General features: G+C 53.4%; 2 protein-coding genes across 3 annotated transcripts; one reads left to right on the top strand and one right to left on the bottom strand.

Moving 5' to 3' along the window:
• Positions 1-1108: 1108 nt before the first annotated feature.
• PTMS (parathymosin) lies at positions 1109-16536 on the bottom strand. Its single transcript, XM_047741470.1, has 6 exons — positions 15997-16536; positions 5375-6052; positions 2326-2397; positions 2036-2114; positions 1832-1893; positions 1109-1661 (listed from the first exon to the last, which is right to left on the bottom strand). Exons 1-6 carry the CDS (start codon positions 16534-16536, stop codon positions 1611-1613), a joined length of 1482 nt encoding a protein of 493 aa, XP_047597426.1. The 3' UTR covers positions 1109-1610.
• Positions 16158-20770, top strand: MLF2 (myeloid leukemia factor 2). 2 transcript variants are annotated; one of them, XM_047740163.1, is made up of 9 exons: positions 16158-16298; positions 16885-16962; positions 17217-17343; positions 17601-17636; positions 18250-18303; positions 18691-18819; positions 18988-19147; positions 19735-19947; positions 20199-20769. In XM_047740163.1, exons 2-8 carry the CDS (start codon positions 16913-16915, stop codon positions 19920-19922), a joined length of 744 nt encoding a protein of 247 aa, XP_047596119.1. In that variant the 5' UTR covers positions 16158-16298; positions 16885-16912; the 3' UTR covers positions 19923-19947; positions 20199-20769. The 2 variants fall into 2 exon arrangements, with proteins under 2 accessions (XP_047596119.1, XP_047596120.1); XM_047740164.1 differs by lacking the exon at positions 18250-18303 and having other exon boundaries at positions 20199-20770.
• The last annotated feature ends 794 nt before the right edge of the window (positions 20771-21564 follow it).

The following is a 21564-nucleotide window of genomic DNA, read 5'->3' as shown; positions in this document are numbered from 1 at the left end:
TCATTCCCTTAACCTTCCAGGACTTTCACTCAGCCTCCCCACCCATCCCATGGCTCTTTGGGAATAAAGCAGACCTAAAAGATGGCAGGTGTGGGGAGGGGCACCCCAAGTCCCCGGAAAAGAAAAGCTACATTATGATGAGCCTTCACTATATACTAGTGAAGATATGGGGTGGAGAGACTGTATTGGATACTTTACAGACAGTAACTCATGAAATGTATCCCTCATTGTACAGATGAAGAAACTGAGGCAGGCTCAAAGATTAATTGACCAAGGTCAGTTAGAGAGTATGAAGCCAAAAGGCTTCTGTAGTCCAGACTCTGGGTGAGTTATGCGTGTCCTCTTGAAGAATGGTGGGGTCAATGTGCATCACACCCACACACACTCCTCCAGTTCAAGACCCCTGTGTGCTCAGCAGCTTTTCCCGATCCATAGGTTTTAACTAACAAGGCAAGGGAGATAGGGAGAAATTCTCAAACAGAGACCAAACTCAAGAAAAACGGAGAACTAGAGAAGGAAGTCTGACTGACAGGGGAACTCTTGCTCCCCACCCCACCCAGCCGGAGGAGCCTGGCCCAGAGAGCTGGAGCCTGAGTGCGAAGACCTTGTACCACACCTGGGAACCACAAGAGGCCCTGGACTTCTCCCCTGCCCAACAGAGTGCTCACTTCCTCCCTGCCTGGTGGAGGACAGGTTTGATGCCAGACAACTCTCTCTCCAGGTCCCAGGAGGCTGAGACCCAGGCCTCTCATCCCTCTCCCACTTCAGGGGCGGGACTTCCTGTTTCTGACGCTGCTTCTTTGCCTGGTTCAGCACAACAGAGCTGGTAGCTTTCCACTGGGCTCAGCAGTGTCTAGACCTGGTGTGGGCTAGCAGGGAAGTGTGTATGTTCTGCTGGGGAGGAGCATCCCCAAGAATCCAAAACCAGGAAAGAAGTTAGTTCTCAAAGAAGCTGCAGGCTCCGGGTCCACCCCTGGAACACTGATCTTGTCTTCTTGAGTGGTGGCTGGTAGCAGGGCTTGGCTGCTTTTTTATAGAAGGCAAGGGTCCTGATGGAATGTGCCGTCTGCCACCCCCCTCCCTCTGTCCCCGGAAAGCAGGAGACAGGTTAAAAACAGAAGCGCGACCGTTTCTTTATTAAATTATACAAAAAGGGGAGGGGAGAGGAGGGGGGCAGCTGTGGGGCTCGGCCCCAACCCTGGCCCCACCCCGGCCTGGCGCTGTCTGAGAGAAGGGGATCTGAGGGAGACCCAGGGATCAGGCAGGGTAGGGATGGACAGGACATGAGGCTGGGATGCAGAGGTGAGGAAGGAGAGGCTACAGGAGGAGTGGGGGAAGGGAGGAAGAGAGCAAGGACAGGAAGAAGAGCAATTGGGACCAGCTGGGGAGCTCAGATGGAGCAGGTCAAGAGGTGGAACAATGGCAGAGTGAGGATAGAAGGGGCAGTGTCTGGAGAGGCGGACATGAGAAAGGCTGGGGACAAAGAGGGTGGCAGCTCTGGTGCAGGGTCCAGAGCCAGGAGCCAGGTGGACAGTGGCTGCACTCGTCTGTTCCCACCCCCACCTCCAGGCCCTGAGGGGCCTCCCACCCCCAGCCCATTGGCAGGGGGCTCATGCCGACGCCCCATTTTCTGTCTTCTGCCGCTTGGGATCCGCTTCATCCTGTGGAAGGAGAGTTGGGGTAGCTGCAAAACGGGAGCGGGACCTCCCCCTGTCCCTGCCCTGCTCCAGCCCCACCCCACACACCACAGGGATCCAGGTCCAAGTCCAAAGGGCTCCCAGCCCCTGCTGCATCCCTGACAGCCCCTCAGGCCCCACAACCCAGCCCAAACCTCCTCTTCAGCAGCTCTCTTCAGCGCGGGCCCTTCGTCGTCATCTTCTTCTTCTTCCTCATCTGAGGAGCCAGAAATGGGTCATTGGGGAAGGGCAGGAAGCTCTGGCACAGACCCCCTGTGGTTGCCCTCAGCCCTGCTTCAGGTCTTCAAACCCACCCTGACTCAGTTCCTTTGAGCCCAGCCTTCCCTGCCCCTCCCCACCTTCTTCTTCCCCTTCATCCTCCTCCTCTCCGTCCTCAGCAGTTTCTTCTTCTTCCTCCTCAGCTCCGTTCTCCTCCTCCTGTGAGGACAGAGAGAGGGGAGAGGGAGCAGCGTCAGGCTGCTGGGTGCCTCCACCACCACCAAGGGCAGGGGCGTCTGGAGGGGCCAAGGGTGGGGCAGGAAGGGTTGGGAGGGGCCAGAGCCAAGGCAGGACCCAGCTGCCCCCCAACCCCAGGGAAGTGGAGGGGAGCCCCGAGTCTCTTCCCCCAACCTCTCCGACCCCTCGGCACCTCCACCACTTCTTTCTTTCGCTCTTTTCGGCTGGCTTTCTCCTCCACCTTCTCTTTCTTCTCCTTCAGGTCCTGCAAGAGAGAAAGAGGTCACCTTCCTCTCACCACATATGAGCTGCAGCCGGTCCCTCTCGCCCCGTTCTCCTGCTGCAGTGAGCTTAGAGGACTAGGAGAATGAAGGAGTTGGCTACAGTAGCTTACAGGCAAAACAGAGGTCCCAGGATCCTCAAGGCCACGAGGGGGCTGGGACCGGACACCTGCCCAAAGACTCAAGGGAGGAGGGAGAGTGATGAAAACAGAGGAATGGATGGCCGAGGTAACTGCTCTTCACTCCCATCAAGTTCTCCAAAATCTCACCGGCTGAAGAGTTCAGCTCAGCAAAGCAAATCCCCTCCATCTGCTGCAGCCCTGATGCCCCACCCCCTCTTGAGGGCCCTCCGCCTTCCTGGCCTGCCCCCTCCCGCTGCCTGCCCTGCTCTGCCTTTTGTCTACCTCTGGGGCCTTTTCCTGAGTACTCTCTCCTGGGCATTCCTCCCAGCTTCCCCCTCAGGCTCCTTGAATGCCTTTGTTTCTCTGTCCATGTGTCCCCCTACTCCTCAGGCTCCTCCGTGGCCAAACACCACGGAAACAGGGAGAGCACCCCCAGCAAGACGCACACCTACTTCAAACCAGTTCGAGTAGTTTCTTCCTCCCTACACCTGGCGGGTGGTGTGGTGTGCTGTGCCTCTGGCGCCGGCACTGGTGTGGTGAAGGGGTAGAAGTGACCATTTCCAGGGGCAATGTCGGTAAAGGAAGATAAAGGAAATGTGGAAGGGAGAGGGTACTGGACATGGTAGATGAAGAGAGACAAGGTCTGTGTCTGGGCTGGGCTGAGATGAGACTGAAGATACCTGTCTGGGATACCCTCCCTCCTTCATCCCCCCCGGAGCCCAGCAGGCGCACATTTAACATCCCCTTCTGGGGTGACAGATGGAGATGCTCCTGAGTCCCTTCTCTCTGGATACCACCCAGTGTCTTCCAGTTTAGATTCCAGTCCTCTTTCCCCCCCCCAACCCTCCCCAACTGCCCATGGCAGGCACTGATCAGCTGTGGGTGTCCCTGTGTGATCTGATCTGGTGTTGGCGTACAACTCTGTGTATCTGATTCCATGTGGATGGAAGTTTTCTGTGTGAGTAGATCACCCTGGAGGGTGTGTCCTTTCTGGACCAGGATCAGGGACAGCAGTAGGGGTTGGTGCAGAACGGCTGACCTGGAGGGACACTCAATTCCCTTCTCCCTCTAAGAGGAAAACAGGACACCAGACCCTCTCACTCCAGCTCGGTTTCTTCCTGCCACTTCCCCGTCCTCATTTCTTTGCCCCATGGTTGACAGGGCATCTCTACCACCTGGTGGGCTTTCCCCGGCATCCTGGGCCTTTCCTGGGCCTGGAGAGCCGGGGGCTGGCTGGTCGGCTTCTCTCCAGGGGCCCCAGCACCAGGTCGGTCTATGCTCCCCTGGCCTGAGTTTCCCATCTGGGCTGCCCAGACAGAGGGAGGGAGGGAGAATTCTAGGAAGGGAGGGAGGGAGACTACTGGAGACCAAAGTCCAAGGGGCCGGGCCCTCTCCTCCCCTGTCCTGTCCTTCTGGTCACTGTCCTTCCATGATCCCTTTTCCAGGAGAGTATGTGACCTAGGTCTTGTGCTAAGCAGCTCTCTGGCCTCATTTACTCAACACAAGCACACACACTGACACAGGCTGACACCAATTCACACACGCAGCTACAGAGTAGGGCCCATGAGATCCGGAGACACATGGCCTGGGTCTGGGCATTCTGGCACACACTCCTGAGACACACTAGAGCACAGGGGAGCCACTCGGCACTCACAAAGCAGCAACATGGCTCCAGCACATCCGCGTCTCCACATGCACACATGTAACTGACACGGGCAGTCCCACACACTCGCTGGATTTCAGACATACAAAGACACCTACTCAGCGGAGTCACATGCCACCGCACAGCCCACCGGAGGGCCCCACGGCACACCTTATCAGCTTTCACACGTAGCCCCTCGCTGCCACTGCCTTTAAACCCACTGGTGGCCCCCTTTCACTTTGGGGGCCTCTAGGAGCCCTCTGTGACCTCCTCAACAACCAACCCCCCCACACCCCATACAAGTCGGGCTCCCAGCCCCCAAACGCTGGCCGAATTAATTTCCCAAAGCGACACTCAGCAGGTTCCCTAGGGAAATTAGAGGAAGGCTGGAAGCGAGGCAAGGGTAAAGGGATGGGGCCAGGAAAGGGAGCCGATGTGAACAAGGACGGCTCGAAGCACTGTCTTGCAACGCTGAGCTTCAGCTTTCTCGAAGGCTATTCCCGCCTCCCTTCATGATTTTTAGGAATCCAAGACTCTTTAAGTCTGTCTGTGTTGGGGAGGGGGGAGAGGCTGGAGGGGGCTATGGAGAGAAAAGAGAGCTGAAGGCCAATAGGGGGAAGAAATGGATACAGACGGAAGAAAAGGAGAGGAGAAGACAGACAGAGACACTAGCCGTCCGAGGAGAGAAGCAAGAGGCAGTCGGGCCTCGAGGGGAGGGGCCCGAGAGCAGCAGCCTCCCGGGAGAGTCCTGTTTACTCTGGAGGATCTCAAACCGCTTAGCGGAGGAAAGGTGAGGTCAGACTGGAAGGAGAGACGGGGAAAGGGGGCGCGAAGAGAGGCAGCGGGGGAGGGGCACGGTAAAGTGAGCCGCGGCGCGCTCCGACGGGAAGCGGACGGGGTAGAGGCGCGCGAGCCGGAGCCGGAGAGGGGTGGGGACGGCGGCTGGGGCCGGGCGACCGCCGAGCGGCGAGGCCGGAGCGGCGGCGTGTAGCGCTTAGGAAGCTAGAGGGCGCTGGCGGGAGCCGCGCGAAGCCGGGTAGGCAGCGCCGGGCAGGGGAGTGGGGGGGAGGGCGGAGAGGGGTCCACCGGGACCCGGCGCCGGGGCAGCTTGGGGCCGTCGGGGGCGGCGTGGGGCGCAAGACCGCGCGGAGCCCGGGGGTCGCGCGGGGTCCGGGCCGCCGCCGTCCCCGCCCGTACCTTGGCGCTCAACTCGGCCGCTGCCTCCACGCTCTTCTCCGACATGGTGCCGGGGCCGGGGCTGGCGGGGAGCCGGGGTCCCGGGGCCGGGACGGAGGGGCCCTGGACGGCGGAGGGTGGCCGCGGCCGGAACCTGGCGCGGTGACGGCGGCGGCGGCGACAGCGGCAGCGGCGGCCGCTCAGCAAGCTGGGTCTCTGGAAGAGGCGGCAGAGGCGCGCGGGGTGGGGCGGGGGTGGGTCTGGAACAGAGACCCGCAGGGCTGCGGCCGTCCGGAGGGCGGGCGGAAGGGCGGTGCGGGCGGTGGCCGGCGCGCTCCGGCCGCGGTCGCTAGGTCCTCGGCTCGCCGCCCCCGCACCAGCAGAGCTGCCGCCGACCAGCCGCTGCCGCCCCCGGGCAGGGAACCCGCTTATAAAGGCGGCGCTGCCCGACGGGAGGGGCTTCCCAGGGGTGGGGCTGGCGGGAGCAGGGAGGAGAAGAGAGGGGAGGGGGATGAAAGCGGAGGTTGGCGAGGTGGGGATAGGAGGATGAAAGCGAGGGGAGGGAGCGCGCGAGAGGCGGGAGGGAGGACAGGACCAGAAGGGGGAAATGGAGAGACTGACGGTCTCGGAGAAAGGAGTGGGGCGAGGAGGTGGGAAGGGGTGGGGTTCCTGCGGGGAGGGACCTCTCCGAATCCCGACCTACTGCTTGCGAATGTGGAGTCTGTCTTTTGGGGGCGGACTGGAGGGATGGCCAGAATCCTTCTGACCCTCCCCCTCACCTCCCAAGAAACCCTGAGATTTTGCCAAGGGTTGGGGTGGGAGAAGCAGATGGAAAGGCCGGGCAGGTATTTGAGAAACCAAAAGCTTAAAGAAGAGGAAGAGGGTGGCGGAGCTACTTCCACATCACGCTGGCTTTCCCCTCTCGTCTTGCATCTCCTTTCTCTGGGTGGCCTTAAGAGGGGATGGGAGGGCCAAAAGGGCAGTCCACGCTCTGTCCCGGCTGGAGGCTGACTTTTGTGAACCCTACTGGGTTCCGCCCTTCCTGGATCTTTCTGGAGATCTAGAGGAGTCAGAGGCCCTCCAGGCTCCTTCCTTCTCTTCCATGTTGGACCTCTCCGATTCCACCCATCTCATCTCACTTGTCTTTGCCTGGTCTTTTTCTCTTCATCCCAGCTCATTCACCTTGACCCAGACCCCTCCCTCACAACCATTTATCCCTCACATCTCTCATACTTGTGTAGCCTTTTCCCTGCTTCTCATTCCCCTCTTCTTCCCTTCCATCTCTGATCTCCCTTTCCCCCTGTCCCGGACCACACTGTTCCTGTCTCATCTGAGTCTATCACCTGGCCCTGTACCCTTGGTGATTCCCCCAACTTCTCTCTTCAGGTCCTGATTGGTTTACATTTTCAATTTGCTTTTCTTTTTCCTCTGCTGCCATCTTCCCCAGCCTTTCTGGATTGTATTTGCCTCCTTTGCAAGGCGTTCAGGCCTGGAGTTCCAGCCCCACCCCCTTCCACTCATCCTCAGTTCCTGGCCCGCAGTCTTGGTATCTTTGGATCATTTTGAGAAGCTTGGGGGTTTCAGGAGCTGGATGTATTAACGGTCAGGAAGGTGGATGGAGTGGAAGGCTAGGGTTTGGAAAAAGATATCCTTGGTGTGTGCACACTTCTGTATTTGTCTATCATTATCATTGTCTTTTCATTTTCTTAATAAGAAAGACACTGACCAATCATCATCATTTGGTATCTGAGTGCTTAAATATACCATCTTTTGGTCTACAGTGTACACACCTCCCAATTTCTCTTTCTCACTCTTCCCATCAGTTTCTCAGTCTCCATCTCCTCAAAAATCTTGGAGCCCCACCCAGGTTTTTCCTTGCCGGACTCGGATCATCTTTCTGTAAGACCGTCCCATCTCTATCTCAGACCGTTTCTCTGACTCACTCACTGATGTCTTTGGCGATCTCTGACCCTCTCAATCTCTGTACTCTCCTGCTTCATTTCTCTCCCTCTCCCCTCTCCTTTACCCCCCACCCAGTCTCCCTGTCTCGCTCCCTCCGGGCACTCTCTTTCCTCTCCCTCCCACCCTCCTTTCCTCTTCCTCTTCTCCACCTCCGAGCCCCGCCTGCCGTCTCGGACACCCTGCTGGGCTCTTACCCTGTTGCCCTGGTAACCGCCCCCCACTCCGGTCACCTCCAATCCCCTCCCCCCCCTCCAATCACCGCCACCAACAACCTCCATCCACCTTCCTCCTATTTTCCCTGAGAACCAATAGAAATCCTGTTGCCAGGTGGAATGCTCATTTGAATCAGCCAATCCAGGAGTCTAACTGCTTGCCCTGCCTTATATGGGGATTTGAGGAGGGCCACTCCCCCCCACTCCAGCCCCACAGGGGACCAGCCCCTCCACTGTCCTTTCTCCCCGCCCTGGAGAGAGCCTGGGACCCTCCCTGTCACCCTCGAATAGGGGCCTGGCCTCCCATTTCTCTAACTGGAACCACCGGGGTTAGTGTGGGGAGTGGGCCGGACTGTGGGCTGGGCCTCTGGGCTGGGGGTGGGAATGAGGTGTGATTAGGAAAGGGAGGCGGAGGGAGCCGGGAATTTTGCCCAGGGAGGGGTGTCTGGGAGCCGAGACAGCTGCAGTGGAAAATTCCAGGGAGATGGAGAGGCAGAGAATGGGAATCTTGCCCCAAGGCCCAAGGGAGTGCCTTGAGAATCTAAGAGTTTGGACACTAGGGTCCCCAGGGACCACAGGAAAAAGATCCAGGAAGTAGAAAGCCTAGATCTAATTCCCTTCCTGCAGGCGAGAAGCATCTCTTATCCTTTCCTGTCTGGTTGGACAGCAGACCCGGCCTCCTGACGTCTTGGCTTCATGAGAAAGAAGCTAGAAGTGGAACTTGGGATGAATCTGGAGCAAGTGGGATGCTGAAAGCCTAACCCCATAGTTCTTAGGGTTAGTCTCTGAGCCTCTGGGGCCAGTGGTGTTAAGTGGTGCCAGCTAGTGTTTGCTCCTTCCAGAGAACTACGTCTGAGGCCTTGTAGAGGCTTGCCTATTCCTAGAGTTCCACTACTCCTCAGTCCAACTGAGAATTTCTCCCACTAGCTGAATGGGGAAACCCGCTTCTTACACATTTTCTGGAGGTGGGAAAAAGGAAGCCAGGTGAGAACAAGGGAGGCATGAGCCCTCTGGAAACCATGGCTGCTGGCCTGACATCCTAGAGATTTACGTCGTTACTGTGTGAAAGGTGTTCAGTTCAAAGTCTTGCCATCTGATTCTTAATTCTTGCTTGTCTCCAGCTTCCTGACTTTTTTCAGCTTGCCTGTTTCTCTAATAAGTTAAGTGCTAAGGAAGGCCTGGTAATCCTTGGGGTCATTAGACAACAGAAACCTGAAAGTTGAACCTCCCCACTCCTCACTGTACTTTTTTATCCCCATTCCAGTTGCAGTATAACTCATTTTCTTTTCCTTACTTTCCCTTTTTTTCTTTTCTTTTTTTAATGGTTTCAAAACTCAAGTCAGTGGAGAGTTGAGAGGGACTCCTAGAGAGAGACCTAAACCAGCCTAGGTTTGATCATGTTTGTTGCCTGCAGGAATGTTCCTTAAGAAAGCCTCTTCACGGGGCACCTGGGTGGCTCAGTGGGTTTAAGCCTCTGCCTTCGGCTCTGGTCATGATCTCAGAGCCCTGGGATCAAGCCCCACATTGAGCCCCACATCAGGCTCTCTGCTCGGCAGGGAGCCTGCTTCCTTCTCTCTCTCTCTGCCTGCCTCTCTGCCTACTTGTGATCTCTCTCTCTGTCAAATAAATAAATAAAATCTTAAAAACAAACAAACAAACCAAACTTGGGGGTTCCTCCTTGGTGTCAGACACTGTGCTCTGTGATGGAGACACAAAGCTGAAAAAGAGATGGTCCCTCCCCTCAAGGAATAGATGTGGAGAGCTCAAAGTACAGCCAGAATAGGGACATGCAGGGGCTCCTGGGTGGCTCAGTTGGTTAAGCCTCTGACTTCAGCTCTGGTCATGATATCCGGGTCAGGGGATGGAGCCCACATTGGGCTCCCTGCTCAGCAGGGAATCTGCTTCTCCCTCTCCCTCTGCCACTCCCTCTGCTTGTGGGCTCTCTCGCTCTCTCTCTCTCTCAAATAAATAAAATCTTTTTTAAAAATTAAAAAAAAAGTCCTTTGGAAAGGGACACGCATCCAGCACTCTTTCTACTAAGCAGATAGAACACTGTCTCCATGGGTACACTTTTCTAGAATGTCTCCTGGATCTCTCCTGATTTTACAAATCCTTACCCATTGTTCCCAACTCAGAATAGGCTCCCTTCGTTCCTCCACCCTGTTCCTCTGCCCTTACCGATTGTCTCCTCCTGTGCCAAATACCTAGCATGATGCTAGGTACCAAAGAGGAAGAGCTCAATAAATCATTGACTTCCTAGCCCTGACACACCATTTTGGACTCATTCTCAGAGCCCTCTCAACCTTCTTTCTTTGAGTAGGCTTCTCTCTGACTTGGAATCTTCTAACTACTGATGTCCTGGCGGCTGCTGTCTTTTATGCCATCATCCTCACAACCAAAAGTTGTGTGGCTTTCCTACTTCCCCATGAATGTTCTCTCCAGCTAGAAGAATTGGTTTTACCATCCTACATCTCCTCCAGATTTTCTGATTGGCTTTGTAATTCTCCCTGCCCTCTTCCTGACCTCCTTCACTTTTAGACCAAGCATAGTTGCCACTGCCCAACCCTCTACTGCCCTCCTTTCTGTTTCTCCTCCTTGCCTACGCTTTTCAGAAAGCCTTCACAGGCCTTCAGAAAAGTCCGGAAGGAAGATACATTTATAGATAGTTTCTGGGTCTGCCCAATAATTTTTTTTTTTTTTTAAGAAATACATTTACTTTTTTTTTTTTTAAGATTTTTTTATTTATTTGACAGAGAGATCGCAAGTAGGCAGAGAGAGAAGGGGAAGCAGGCTCCCTGCTGACCAGAGAGCCTGATGTGGGGCTTGATCCCAGGACCCTGAGATCATGACCTGAGTGGAAGGCAGAGGCTTAACCCACTGAGCCACCCAGGTGCCCCTGCCCAATAAAATTTACTGTGATCATGGAAGTGTTCTATATCTGCACTTTCCAATACAGTGGTCACTAGCCACATGTGGTTATGAACTTGAAATGTGGCTCCTGAAGATAAGGAACTGCATTTCTTAAGGTTATTTAATTTTAATTACATTTAAATAGCCACCTATGGCTAGTGGCCGCCATATTGGACAGTACCACTTTATACCTCAGCCGTAAACTGTCTCTTGTTCATCCACCTTCATGCCCTTCTCCATCCCCAGTGTTCCATAGGTAGAATGGTGAGAGCAACTCTGGCTGCCATGCTGAAGGTCATCTGGGCTGTTGTCATACACTTTACCGTCGGTGCAAGTCTATTCAGGGTTCCCACACTTTTACAGGTTAAACAGACGATGTGCCTGAGGTAGAGTACAGAGAGTAGAAATGACAAGTCTAGAAAAGTCTAGGGGAAATGTTATGGAAGTGACAGCTAGAGACTCCTTTTGCCCACAGGGTAAAAGATGGGAGGGAGGACCCAGGAACCAGGAGGAGGCAATGATAGCGGTGCCTTAACCCTCCCAGGTGACTGGTCTCAGAGGTCCTGTTCTTACTCTTCATAGTCTCCCTTCTGGTCATCAATCCCTCAGTCCTCTGGAGCTCCTTAAACCCTGCATGATCCCACTGAGATTCTCTTGCTTTCTAGTTCAGTTAAAGGTACTGTCCTCCACCCATTCATTCCTGCCAGGGGGTCATCCAAGACCACCTTTTCTTTCCCTCCCCAGCTCCTCCACTTTCTAAAGATTCCTGGAGTGCCTCCCCTTCTGTCCAAACTCAGTCCTGTCTCTGCTCCAGGGGTCAAGATCATGTGCTGACTTCCTCCATTAGGGTTTTTGACCATACTTTAAGAATTTGTGTATCTTCTGGGTGGCTCAGTGGGTTGAGCCGCTGCCTTCGGCTCAGGTCATGATCCCAGGGTCCTGGGATCGAGCCCCGCATCCGGCTCTCTGCTCGGCGGGGAGCCTGCTTCCCTCTCTCTCTCTCTCTGCCTGCCTCTCCGTCTACTTGTGATCTCTCTCTGTCAAATAAATAAATAGAAAAAAAAAAAAAGAATTTGTGTATCTTCAGCACTCACCTCCCTACCTGGCATACAGCAGAAGCTCAAAAATGTTTCCTGAAATGCATAAACTGACTTTCTACCTAAAATACAAATCAACTGAAGAATAAATAAAATAAAATACAAACCGACTATTGCCATTTCCCTATATAAAGCCTTTTGATATCTTCCCTAGGCCTATAGGATGAAGTCCAGAAGAAAATAGGGCCCTTTAAGGACTGGTCCCTTTAAACCTAACCTATGTACCCTTCTCTCTCAGCACTGTTCCCTCAAAAGTTTTGCTTCATCAGTTCTTCTACTCCTTCCAATTCTTCCCGAATGGAGCATACCTCTGTGCCTTTGCACTGATCACATTTCCTGCTTGGAATGGTCTCCTGGCTTCCCTACCCCTGTCCCCAGGTCACACTCCCTCTTCTGAATGGCTTTTGCCCTCTTAATATACATCTTTCTACCGCAGCCTTCATCACAGGATTATAATCAATTCCATGTTGCCCCCCTCACTAGGCTGTGAAATTGCCAGGGCAGAGACCACATCTTCCTTGCCTTATTATCTCCAGCCCCTAGCACCACATCTGGCACAGAGTAAAAGCTCAGTAGATCTTGATAAAAACTGTCATACATGTAGCTCAAACTTCAGCCCTTGATGTCCATGTTAATCACAAGGTGTTCTGCCTCCTTCTGGATATCTTCTTGAAAAGATCAGACAATAGGAAGTTCTTAAGACTGAAAATTTCAAATTCGGGGCCTCTGGGTAGCTCAGTTGTTAAGTGTCTGCCTTTGGATCGGGGCATGGTCCTAGGGTCCTGGTATCGAGCCCCACATGGGGCTCCCTGCCCAGCGGGAAGCCTGCTTCTTCCTCTCCTCTGCCCCCTGCTTGTGTTCCTGCTCTTGCTATCTCTCTCCCTGTCAAATAAATAAATAAATAATTTTAAAAAACAAAACCCTTCAAATTCTAAGCTGACCGTTCACATTAGCATATCCACTCAAGATGGTCTAACAACTAATATCTTGTGGTCAAACTGCCTATGGAATTCACTTATTTCTACATCTCAGCCTACTTGGGCTAGTCAGCTGCTGAAGGTAAGACCGTCTGGGTTAGTCACCCTGTGTATCCACGTGGTCAGGATCTTACAGCTAGACACAATTTCAGTATATTCTTAAACCAATACTTGTCTATTCTCAGTCAGTGCAGCAAGCAGGATGGTCATTTCTTTCTCATTCAGGTGCCCAGGTCAAAAAAATCTGGGAGTCATTCTTGACTCTTCTCCATCATACCACATCCATCCATCAGCCAATTCTGTTGGCCCCATCTTCAAAATCTATCTAGAATCTGACCACTCCTCTTCCTCTGCTGTTTCGAATCTACTCTTAAGACATCACAGGGTCTCACCTGGATTATGGCAACAGCATGCTAATGGTCTTTCTGTTTCTGCTGTTGTCCCCCCAATAGTCTGTTCTCCATACAAGAGCCAGAGGGATTCTTCTATAGGTCTTACAAAGTGCCACATGATACAGCTTCTTCTTTCTCTGTGACCTTGTCTCTTACTACTGCTCTTCCTTTCATTCACATCAGTCTAGGCACACTGGCTTCTGTGTTGAATATACTAAGCATACTTCTGCCTCAGGGCCTTTGCACTTACTGTTTCCTCTGCCCAGAATGCTCTCACCTCAGCTTTCCTGAGCTTGTTAGGTCCCTGCTTCAATGTCATTTGATCATTTAGGACTTCCTAGTTACCCTAAAAAGCAACCACCATTTCCCAACTACTTGCTTATTCATCTGTCCCCCTTCTCCCGTGCTTTATTTTTGTCTGTGTCACTACTGTATTTCCAGAGCCAGGAATTTTATCTGACACACGATGGCATTCAATATTTGTTGAATGGATATGGAGATGAAAACAAACTGAAAAGTTGATTTAAAAAAAATGCTCGAATCACTTTTTAATCTTACTCTGACCTGATGTCCACAGTACAACTCTATCTATGGCAACTTAGCACTAATTTTCAGGCTTTTTCTCTTTTCCCCAAGTCATATGCTATATGACACACATACATACACACACACACACACACACACACACACTCAGTCACACCCATTCACTTTGGCTCTTCAGGCAGGAAATCCAGTCTTCCCTAACTCACACATCATTGTCCCAGCCCCACTCTGTTCCAATATCCTACTGTCCTGGGAATGCCCCAAATGTATGACCTTCATCTAAAGAGGGTCCCTTTCCTGGCCCAGCTCTGCTCTCAAAGGACTTTCTGACTGTGGCTCCATCAGACAGAGCAGCAAGTATAAGTATAAGAACCACATTGTTTCTCTTCCTTCCCCAAATGCTATCCTACTTGTGCTAAACCTCACTCCTGGCAGGGCCCACTGTCCCTCCTACATCTTATCATATAAAGAACACTCCAGTGACAGAGAAATTTCTGTTCTTCAGAGTTCACTGGACAGAGAAGGAAGGAAGGGAAGGGAAGGGAAGAAAAGGGAGGAAGGGAGGAAGGAAGGGTGGAAGGGGGGGAAGGAAGGAAGGAAAGAAGGAAGGAAGGAGGGAAAAGGGAGGAAAGGAATGGAAGGGAGGGACAGGGAAGGGAAGGGAGAAGGGAGACAGACACAAACTCTGGTTGTGGGGGACAAAAAAGGTACTTGTAAAATTACATTCCTTCCATTTTTGGAGTAGATAGTTGCCTATGTGGCATGTCTCTGGGGACTCTGGAAATGAGCTCTTCCAGGTCCTTCTTCATCCCCACCTATTCAAGAATTTCTTTTTAATCTCAGACAAAGTCCAGGTTTGGAGCTTTCTCACATAGTTAGAAGCTAAGTTATAATTTGTAAATACTCCTAGGAGAGGTAATACACTGATTTAAACTCAGGCAAAGGTAAATATGACCGATACCTGATTATTAAGTTTTATAAGGAAGAGGAGAAAGGTTTCTAGGCATCTAAAGGCAGTAGGTAGACAGTACCAGGTAATGGAAAAAGAAAAAAGGAGGAGGCCGGAAGTTAAGTTCTATCCCCTATCCAATTCTGTGAAGGCTGGACATAATTGAATGAGAAGGGAAAAGCTGAAAGGTGAGGGACCACACTAGTTAAGTCTGGGCCACAGAACTCTGAGAGAATACCTGGTCATGTGTCATACTGCCTTTGAGGCAAGAGGAAAAGGGGCAGTTGCAGGGTGGGATATCCAGAGATAGAGGATCTGGAGAATAAATTGAAAAGATTTTACTAAGTCTCTTTCCCAGAAATATCAATGAAAAGCAAATTTGCTTTTATTCTGTCTTTATCTTTGTTTGGTTTTGCCAGTCTGACAGCTTCTAAATTATCTTTCCCCCTCTGTCTCCACTATTGTTTTTCCCTCTTTAATAATGATCAAGTCCAAAGAAACCTGAGAAGCCCTGCTCCCAGTATCTTTTCCTGAGTCACCAGGGACCCCCTCCTTCTTCACTCCTAGGGAAGTATTGGGAACAAGTCTTTGGCATTGTCAGGCTCCACATAGCACTAATATGGCTAGCAGCCAGAGTAAAGAATCAGGGAGAGCTAGAGTTTGGATGAGTCTGGTTTAAAGTCCATCGTAGACAGTCCAAATTCCCCTGACACCCTGGGGAGGGCCCTTCTCTCCAGTTGGGCCAGATTTTATGCAAGACATTTAGTATGTCAAAGTTTCAATCTTTGGCCTTGGAGTCTTCTGGGTCTGATTTTAGCTCCGCCCCGGGTGATCCTGGTTAATGGACCTCTCCCCCCTTCTCCCAAACTTTAGACCCTTGACCTACCCACCTGACTAGAGGCAAGAAAGATCGGTGCGGGACTGGGAGCTCTTAAGGACACAGCAGTTAGAGAAAAGAAAGGGGAGAGACTGGCACTAAACTAAACGATTTCAGAACGACAACCTTTGCCCAGACGACCCTTCCTTCACACAGGCTAAGTGAAGGATCCAGGAACCTCGCCAACGCCGGTCCCGCAGACCTGTAGTTCCAGCCTGGCCGAAGAGCGCCACCTGGCGGCCTGCCCTCCCAACCTGGATTCTCTTTGGCCCCTCCGGAGTTCTCGAAGGCAGAGCTAGACAGGGACAGAACTGTCACCTCCCCCTCTACGTCATTCCGAGGACCCCGCCCCTGCTTGGAACGCGCCTCCTCCCGATGGGACTGGCCCTTAGCACCTCCCCCGCAGAACGGCCGCCCTTCCTCCCTCTCGGGCTGCAAGCCGCTCGGGTAGAAAATCTGCTTAATGTTCCCCCCAGGATCCGCCCCACCTCGTCGCCCACAGGGAGCCCGCCCCTCCCCTCATGGGAATCTGCCCCCCGTCCTCTTGCTTCCCCTAATGGAATGTGCCACACCGCCCTCCCTCCTCCCGTCCCTGTCGAGGAAGGGGCGCCCCTGCTCTTTCCCCGCACCCTCACAGGGAGCCCCTTCCTGTCCAGAGCCCAAATCCCGGTTGGTGATGAGGCCTCCCCTCCCCTGGTCCCCGGAGAACCCCGCAGAACCACACTCCACCGCCCCGGGAGCGGGCCCCAGCCCTCTCCCCTCGTCCGCCAGTGGGCGGAGCTCTGCGGGCCCGGCCCCGGGGCGGGCGGTCCCATCGTGACGTCACTTCCGTCCGGGCCTGGCCGTGGTTCGGGCTCCGTGGGCCGAGGGGGGGTACGGAGGTGGCATCCGTGGGAGGAGGCGGCGCGGGAGGCCGAGAAGAGCAAGCCCGGACCAATCCCGCGTCTCGGGCCGCAACCCCCGATCTTGCAGCGCACCGAGAGGCTAGACGGGCCGGATGGGCCGCTGAGCCCGAATCGGGGACCGGTGAGGCTCGAGCAGAGCGGGCGGCCGGGGCCGGGGCGGGAGCGGGCCCGCGGGGCTGCAGGGTCTGGGAACCTGCGATGCGGGGAGGGGAGAAGGCCAGGCCCGCCGCTTCTGCTCGCCCGGCGGGGAGGCGGGGGCCGGGGGATCGGCGGACTGGGGCGATGGGGATAGTGAGGCCAGCCCCGGGGGAGGCCAGGCGGGCGGCCGGGGAAGAAGGGGGCGAGGTGGCTGGGGTCATTGCTGGAGCGAGGGCCAGCCCTCGGGATTCGCATCCGGAACCGTGGCGTTGGGGGAGGTGGGGGGGACATGCTTCTGGCCAGGGCTTTGGGGAGAGGATGGCTGTGAGCGGGGGGAGGCAGAAAACTGCGAGGCTTGGAAAAATTTTCCACGGCCCTCCTTGAGAGGTTTGAAGAGCTCTTCTCTCCCTTGAGGGTGGTGTCGAACACCACCCGGAGAGGGTCTCACTGGAGTTTGCGCGGCTCGCTTACAGCATTTGGAAGGGACAGTATTCTGAGAGTCTCTATGCGGAGCCGGCTGTGCAAAAGCCCGGCTCCGTCCGCGTAGCTGAACCTCTGCATCTTTACAGTGTGGAGCCCCCTGGAGCTAAAGTCAGGATGTTCCGCTTCATGAGGGACGTGGAGCCCGAGGATCCCATGTTCCTGATGTGAGTATTCCCTCCCTCTCCTGTTCTAGAGCACTCATCCTACTCCACTTCAGGGCTCTAAGTAGTTCAGACAGACATCTGGGTTCCCATGGCTGGCATTGGCTGGAACCAGCTGGATACTCGACTCCAGCACAGACTCAGAGAGGAAACAGGCATCTGTGCCACTGTTTCCCTAGAACTTTTCTGTTTTGTGGGGGAGGAAGGTGTTGACTGCTTGGCCCCTCCGCCATCTGCACGGTATACTCACTCCACAGGGACCCCTTTGCTATTCACCGTCAACATATGAACCGAATGTTGTCAGGTGGCTTTGGATATAGCCCCTTCCTCAGCATCACAGATGGCAACATGCCTGGGACCAGACCTGCCAGCCGTAGGATGCAGGTAATGGTGCTGTGACATGCCTGAGATCCAAGGAAATGCTGGGGGTGGTTAATAAGGTCCTGAATTTTTCTTGCACTTCAGCCAACTTAGCAAGTGCAGTGATCTTTTTTAGGAGTGGGGGAGGGGGTCTGGCAAAAGGGCTTCCTGAACCCATTTTGAGAGGAGGATGAAAAAAAACTGAGGCCATGGGCTCCGTTTGGGATTGTAGAGAGAGAGGAGGACGTGGTCTCTAATTTGTTCTTTATCTTTTCCTGTAGACTGGGGCTGTCTCCCCCTTTGGGATGCTGGGAATGGTGAGTCCTGATGTCCTCGTGTCCTTCCATTCTCAGACATGCTATATACCCTTCGATGTTATTTCCAAATGTGGCTCCCTGGAATCTTTTTAGAGTGTTTGCAAAGCTCTGGGCCTGTTGTGTGCTAGGAGTCCTGTGGGTTAAAGATGCTAACTTATTGATCCCTGCATTCTAGGAGCCATCCCTGTTAGGAGAATGTAATTGCCTTGCAAAGTTTGTCTTTCTGAGGATGGAGATGCAGTTGAAGGGCCAACAAAGATGGCTTTTGTTGTTGTTGTCTTTAGTTTTATGGCCAATCCTTTTATAGGTTGGAGTCCATTTACTTGGGTGTGCTTCCTAAAGATAGGAGGAAGTAGGACAGTCGGGAGAAAGAAAATTGGATCAGAGCAGCCATAGAGACTGAAGAGGAAGCCAGCCGTAATACAGGAAGGGAAACACAAAGAGAACATTCTATATTCTGGTCATGCTAATGAAGAGACAGAGCAGTTGCTCCGTGTGGAGGAAGAAGAGACAGGGAAAGTGTAGCTGTGTGTCTGTCTAGCGGGTACCTAAAGGAGACCATCTGAGCACTGGTTATGCTTTCCTGACTCTGTTTTCCATCTCTTTGCTGCAGTCGGGTGGCTTCATGGACATGTTTGGGATGATGAACGACATGATTGGGAACATGGTGAGGCTCTGGCCCCATATGTTTTTGCGGTCTTGTTCTCAGTAATGACCCTTGAGTCCTCGGAGGCAGGGGCAGGGAAAAGTATGGTGACAGGCTCAAGCTGGCTGAAGTCACTGAACCCAGAGGCCACTGGATTCCCTTACGTGCCCTCACACCTGAGTAGGAAGCAGCAACAGCAGTCTTTTAAGTGTGCAATTAGGGCTCCGTGTCTTCAGGTCCCTCTTGTTTATTGTTGGACTCTGAAGAATCTGGGGGGTGCTGATGACCCCTGAGATTTTCTCAGTTCCCACGTGTCATGAGAAAGTGGGGGACAAGAACAGGCAGCTGAAGTGTGGGATCCCTTCCTCAGAGGGACCATTCAGTCCTGTAGTACCTTTTCCTCCTCAGGAACACATGACAGCTGGAGGCAATTGCCAGACCTTTTCATCCTCCACTGTCATCTCCTACTCCAATACGGGGGATGGGGCCCCGAAGGTCTACCAGGAGACATCAGAGATGCGCTCGGCTCCAGGCGGGGTGAGTTGGAGGGCTTTTCCTTTCCCAGAGTGGGCAGAACGGAATGACACACAGAAAGCCTGGCTTCCTTTTTCAGGATTGGGTTGTGGGTGGTTTGTCTATCCTGGCTTGGTGTAGCCAGGGCTTTGGAAGGGGTGGCTCAGTGTGTCGTGTTCTGCCTCATCCCAGATCCGGGAGACTCGGAGGACTGTACGGGACTCAGACAGTGGGCTAGAGCAGATGTCCATTGGGCACCACATCCGAGACCGGGCTCACATCCTCCAGCGCTCCCGAAACCACCGCACGGGGGACCAGGAGGAGAGGCAGGATTATATCAACCTGGATGAGAGTGAGTCTTCCTCCCTGCTCCATCATCCTTCTGATTCCTGGCCCAGTAGCCCCTGGTCTGGTTCCTAGGAGCTAGAAGATACAAACTTTCTCTCTCTACCTCTGTAGATATTTCTTGGCAAAGTTAGTGGTGGGCCCCTGGTCTTACCTCACTTGAGCCTTGTTGTCAGGTGCTGGCATTGTCCTCAGTAGGAGGGGCCATCTGTCAGGATCAGTCCCCCCCCCCTTTTTTTTTTTCAAGTCAACAGATATTTATTAAATACTTACTGTGTGCTTGGGACGATGCTCCTTAGGTTAATAACTGTGCCTTTCCTAATTTCTTTCTTCAGTAGTCATACCTCTGGGCTGCTGGTGGCTTCCATATTGGAATCACTGTTGGCTCTTAGCTAGTGGAACCATATTGTTAGCTAGTGGAACCAGATACTAAGAAAAGAAATTGCTGCTCTTCCTCAACACATCCCCACGCATAATACTTTCCAGGCTTTGCCCTGTTTCTTCATCTTAGAAGGCTGTGGCTCACTCTTGTATCTGCTTCCAGAAGCCAGCCTATATACTTAAGTGGTCACGTCTGGTCTCTATGCTCTTCAGGTGAGGCCGCAGCGTTTGATGATGAATGGCGGAGGGAGACGTCCCGGTTCCGGCAGCAGCGCCCTCTGGAATTCCGGCGGCATGAGGCTTCAGGGGGTGGGGGACGAAGGGCTGAGGGGCCTCCCCGCCTGGCTATACAGGGACCTGACGACTCCCCCTCCCGACAGTCCCGCCGCTATGACTGGTGAGGGCCCTAGGCCCTCAGCCTCTCTTGTAAGTACTGAGGGGGAGGAGTAGGTGAGGTGTGGAGCACGGAGGGGGGTTGAGGAGTGGACCTGTGCCCAGGCCTCTGCCATGAGGAGGCAGCAGTCCATGTGCCCAGCAGATGCCACCTTTTGGTGGTATAAGTTTTCTTTGGTTTGGAAAGAGAAGAATGCTGTCCCTGGAAGAGGGGATTAAACGCAACTCCCCACTTTTATATTTGTCTTTCTTTTGACCTGTGCTCTTCTCTCTTCCCCTTCCAGGTACAGGCTGAGAGGCTGAGAAATCGTCCCCTGGAATAACATTTTCCTCTCCCAACTCCCACTCCCAATTTAATATTAAATTAACAGGCAAGCTGGCCCCCACCTCTCCCTGGGGGTCTCAGGGAGAACCTTTCACTGCCCCCTTTACCTACTTTTTCCTTCTTTAATCCCCTACCATGAGGACTCCACTTCTCCTCTATCTGCTAACTTGATTTTTCATTTTGCTGCTCCATCTTTGAACCTCCTCACCTTCCCCATTCTACCCTTGTCATGCATTGAAGGGGCTTTTGGGGTGAGCTCTGGGTTTAGGGGCTTCCTCCATCCCTCAGCTACCCTGGGTCTTTTGCCACCTCCTCCTCAGATCCCCCTGCAGGGGCCATAACCCGCATTCGGGGCTGTGTGTGGAGGGAGAGGACTGGCTCCCAACCTTTCCTCCCTTCTCACCCCCTGCACATCACAGAAATCTTCCCTACACCTTTCTCTACCTTTATTTTTTGATTTGTGCAACTTGGAACTAGGTGTTTATGGAATAAAGGAGAATGGAAAAAAAACAAAAAAAGACCAAGTAGAATTCTGGCTTTACTTTTTATCTTGTCCCGGTTCGGTTTCAACCCTCCTGTCTCCCAGTTCCCTTCTTGCCTTCCCTCTGTCTCCGCATGTGGCCTTCTTGAGTTCAAGCCCAGTACCTCAGTGGTAATGACAGTGGGCCTGGCAGAGCCTGGCAGAGAGGAACCAGCTATGGAAGTCAGCTGGCCTAGGGCCGGTGGGTGAAGATACTAGCAGTGGCCTTGCTGGCTGTCTCCCTTGCATTTGCTGTCTCTTCACATGTCCAGGGGAGCATAGGGCCAGTCTCTTAGGTGCCTGAGGGTTTTGCTGCCTCTTGACTCTCAGGCTGAGTTTGGCCCCTGGGCTGTGGGTGGGAACGCTTGTCATAAGGAGCAGGAAGGCACAGGCCTTCAGTGGGGAGGCATCTAGGAGTCAGCAATGTTCTCCCACTCTCAGTTGTTGAGAATTTGAGCCCAGGGAGGGAGACCAGAGAAGAAAACTAATCTGGAACCTGAGCGGTGCTGAAAGGGCATGAGGTGCTCAAATTTCTCAAGATGTTCGCTCTCTCTTGACCTGGCATGGCCAAATGGGTCACTCTGTTCTTGGGAACTTACTTAAGGATGGTCAATGCTTGTAAGGGGCTGATGATGGTTTCTTCTTTATAAAAATCTTCAGTTCTTTTCAGTCTATGGTAAAGTGAAAAAAAAACGGGACAACACGGGTGCCTGGCTGGCTCAGTAGAGCACGCAACTCTCAATCTCGGGGTTGTGAGTTCAGGGCCCACGCTGGCCGAAGAGCTTACATAGAAAAACAAACACAC

Source organism: Lutra lutra, chromosome 8, assembly GCF_902655055.1.
Source record: "Lutra lutra chromosome 8, mLutLut1.2, whole genome shotgun sequence".
NCBI lineage: Eukaryota > Metazoa > Chordata > Mammalia > Carnivora > Mustelidae > Lutra > Lutra lutra.
Note: the sequence above shows the minus strand (reverse complement) of the source record. Positions and strands in the feature narration are given on the sequence as shown.

Bases quoted from the DNA above. Each gene is read 5' to 3' on its own strand.
- MLF2 (XM_047740163.1), top strand. From the start codon at position 16,913: ATGTTCCGCTTCATGAGGGACGTGGAGCCCGAGGATCCCATGTTCCTG. The intron at 17,637-18,249 runs GTGAGTCCTGAT...TCTTTGCTGCAG, and splicing joins CCTTTGGGATGCTGGGAATG to TCGGGTGGCTTCATGGACAT. The intron at 18,304-18,690 runs GTGAGGCTCTGG...TTTCCTCCTCAG, and splicing joins ACGACATGATTGGGAACATG to GAACACATGACAGCTGGAGG.
- PTMS (XM_047741470.1), bottom strand. From the start codon at position 16,536: ATGACCCCAGCCACCTCGCCCCCTTCTTCCCCGGCCGCCCGCCTGGCC. The intron at 6,053-15,996 runs GTGTGGTTCTGC...CGCAAGCAGTAG, and splicing joins CCCGCTCCCGGGGCGGTGGA to GTCGGGATTCGGAGAGGTCC. The intron at 2,398-5,374 runs GTACGGGCGGGG...TCTCTCTTGCAG, and splicing joins CGGCCGAGTTGAGCGCCAAG to GACCTGAAGGAGAAGAAAGA.